Source organism: Arachis ipaensis, chromosome B04 (assembly GCF_000816755.2).
Source record: "Arachis ipaensis cultivar K30076 chromosome B04, Araip1.1, whole genome shotgun sequence".
NCBI classification, from domain to species: domain Eukaryota; kingdom Viridiplantae; phylum Streptophyta; class Magnoliopsida; order Fabales; family Fabaceae; genus Arachis; species Arachis ipaensis.
Window position 1 is genome coordinate 16,031,942 of NC_029788.2, and position 2,958 is coordinate 16,034,899.

General features: G+C 28.7%; 1 protein-coding gene across 2 annotated transcripts in view; it reads right to left on the bottom strand.

Annotated features, from left to right (window-relative positions):
* The window catches only part of LOC107636152 (topless-related protein 2-like), a 12,316-nt gene continuing 10,104 nt past the window's right edge, over positions 747 to 2,958 (bottom strand). The window contains exons 17-21 of one of the 2 annotated variants that reach the window (XM_021120884.1): positions 2,592 to 2,687; positions 2,328 to 2,510; positions 2,047 to 2,225; positions 1,741 to 1,862; positions 747 to 1,021 (exon numbers count right to left, since the gene is read on the bottom strand). In XM_021120884.1, coding sequence (XP_020976543.1) covers positions 900 to 1,021; positions 1,741 to 1,862; positions 2,047 to 2,225; positions 2,328 to 2,510; positions 2,592 to 2,687 — 702 coding nt within the window. In that variant the 3' untranslated portion in view covers positions 747 to 899. Of the gene's footprint in view, positions 1,022 to 1,734; positions 1,863 to 2,046; positions 2,226 to 2,327; positions 2,511 to 2,591; positions 2,688 to 2,958 lie in introns of both variants that reach the window. The other variant, XM_021120883.1, reaches the window with a different exon arrangement.

The window sequence follows — 2,958 nt, forward strand, 5'->3', positions numbered from 1 at the left end:
TTATAGAATTTAAATAACTATGTTGTCAAGTATGATCAAATAAAAATTTGGTAGAAAATCAGATACATTTAATTTCACGTAAAGTTGATAGTCGCTAGATCACAATTTAATCAAACCTGTTAAATTATTGAACGACTTTCAATTATCAACTTCATATAGAGTTAATTGCATCTGAATTTTCACCAATAAAAATATATATAGCAGTTATTTGGTAAAAAAGAAATAACAATAACATAGTTTTTATATGATATTAGTTCAACAACAACAACAATAATAATAATATTTCATCAAGAAAGTAATTCATTTAAAACTGTTGTGAATTATTTATTTATTAAAAAATATATAATAGATAATTACATGCAAATATTCATGTCAAAGTCAAAATTATAATTAGGAAGCTAAATGTTAATCAAATTAAAGCACTTTCTTGTTGATTTTCCATCCTTTAAAAGACACAAAAAGAAATGTTGTGAGAATTGCTCTTGCGGAATAGAAGATGATGGCTTTGAATCCTCTACGGAGAAGAAAATGGATTTGAACAGGTGGTAGAGACAAAACCGTAACACTAGTAAAAAGAGCATTAATTAGAATAAGATAAATAATTTTTATTAAAATAGAACCGGGTAAATAAGATAAAATTAAATAGAATAGTAATAGATAAAGTGATTAACTTAAATACTAGTAATGAAGAATATTTTAAAAATAACAATTAAATAGGTATAATAGAAGGTAGCATTGCACCAAAAAAAAAAAATAGTCATAATAATATTAATTAAGAACTAGCAAATAAATCCCACGCAATGATAAACAATGTACAGAAACATTTGAAGCGATGATAAGTTATATAGTTATATATCATCTTTATTTTAATGATGATGATTACGAAAAATAAAATCTAGTTATATTGTATTTGCACCACTGTTTCCATCATCAGACACTGTCTCCTCCATGGCACTGCTGCATGCTCGGCCGCCGTTGCGCGGAGGTTTTCCCGCGCGTTTAAATTTTCCCACCCAGCTACCTGAATATATTTGAAAAAAACAAGGTAAAATCTTTTTTAATATATACTAATTTAACAGTACTCTACAAATGTTCATTGTCACTAACAAGACTAAAACAAATAAAATAAATGAAATATGTCAAATGTACATAAATTAACTTTGAAATAGAAATTGATATGAATGTAACACATTAAAATGTGACATGGAGTGACTCTATTTTTGATAGGACGTAAGAAAGTCCAATGCCATTGGATTTCTAAGTTAATCTGCTTTTTTTAGACTACGAAAATGCTTCTTGTAGATTGCAAAATGAAAAATAATAAAAAAGAAATTCCACATATTGCAAAAAGCTTCACATCTATATTCGTATATTTTTTCAATAAATCTCATTTTTAGGTGTTATATCAAATTTAGATCAATCATGTTATGTATATACTAAAATCAATCACTAGTATAAAATATATGTTAGAATATAAATACATATTAAAAATAAATTAAACTATAAATATATTTATACACAAATACATTAGTGGCTGATTTTAGTATATAAATAATATTTTTTAATTTAGTTTTACTCTAAAATGTATCATGTTGTTGCTTTTGTATATCCATAAAAATTTCTTTATCAAACCATATCCCAAACGGACCCAAATAAACTGTTCCAATTCATACCACCAACAATACCAAAACAAATTGAAGATAGAGATGAGTGAGTGAGTGAGATGGTGCCTACCAATACCATTATTCCCTCGACGAGAAGCGTTGGGCTCAATGACCTTAATAGCTCCATTGGACAGTCCAACTGCAAATTGATTCGGCTCCTGTGGATTTGCTGCAAGTACAACCGGATACACATTTTCGCTACACAATACATCAATACAAATAAAGGTTAAGGTATGTAGTATATATATATAAATGTCATTACGAAATATGTATGTCTTATAAGATTATAACTACCTATTTTTTTACAAGCGAGATAAGATGTTACAAATTTTACTAATCTAAAACACAATAGAATAAAAGAAAAAAAAAACATTTGAAGTACCTATTTGGTATGTTTGGGGTCATGAGGTAAACAGATGGAGCGATACGACATCGTAGCATCAAGGTGTCAGCATTAAATATTACAATGTTGCCATCGGTGAGAGCAGTATAGATCAATTTGCCATTGCCCGAGTATGTAGCACATGATATGGAACCGGACATATGAGCCTTTGGAACCCACTGCAATAACAATAATAATCCAAACACACAAAATAGTTTCATTGACACTAAATTGAAAACATGGACTGCGATGTTTTGAGGCATAGATGCCTATATTATTACCTGCATAACCAGTTCCATTCTTGATGCATCATATAGACTTAGCACCTCGCGGTGGCATACCAGCAAGTTTATCTGATTACAGTGAAATTGCACTTGAGTATCGCCGGTAACTGGACTTTCGTCGCGCAAATACATTTTCAATGATTTCTTCAAATTCCATGTGTCAGTGCTCCAAAAGAAGATCTACAAAATAAAACGTGCATGAATAATTATATTTCTAACAGATAACCAGAAAACTCGAATCGGACGATTAACCATTCATACCTGAGCATCGGCATCTGATGAAACCAAGACAGCCAGCAGCATTGAGAAAGCTAAACTAGTGATGCACTTCTCATCGCCAGTCAATTTAGCTTTGACCTAAACGCCAAATAATTAAGGAGGGTACATGCATTAGTATATATGATTAGAGTTATAAACAGTGATGGATTCAAAAAAAATTTGATAGTAGAGAGAAAATATATATAGCATGATAATTTTTATAATAAAAATATTATATTTATATAAAAAATTAGCTATCAAATTATCTACTATAAATTTGTGTATAAATATATATATTATTTAACTTATTTTTAATATGTATTTTGTATTTTAAATTTATATTTTAAGTGTATATTTGATTATTTTATGT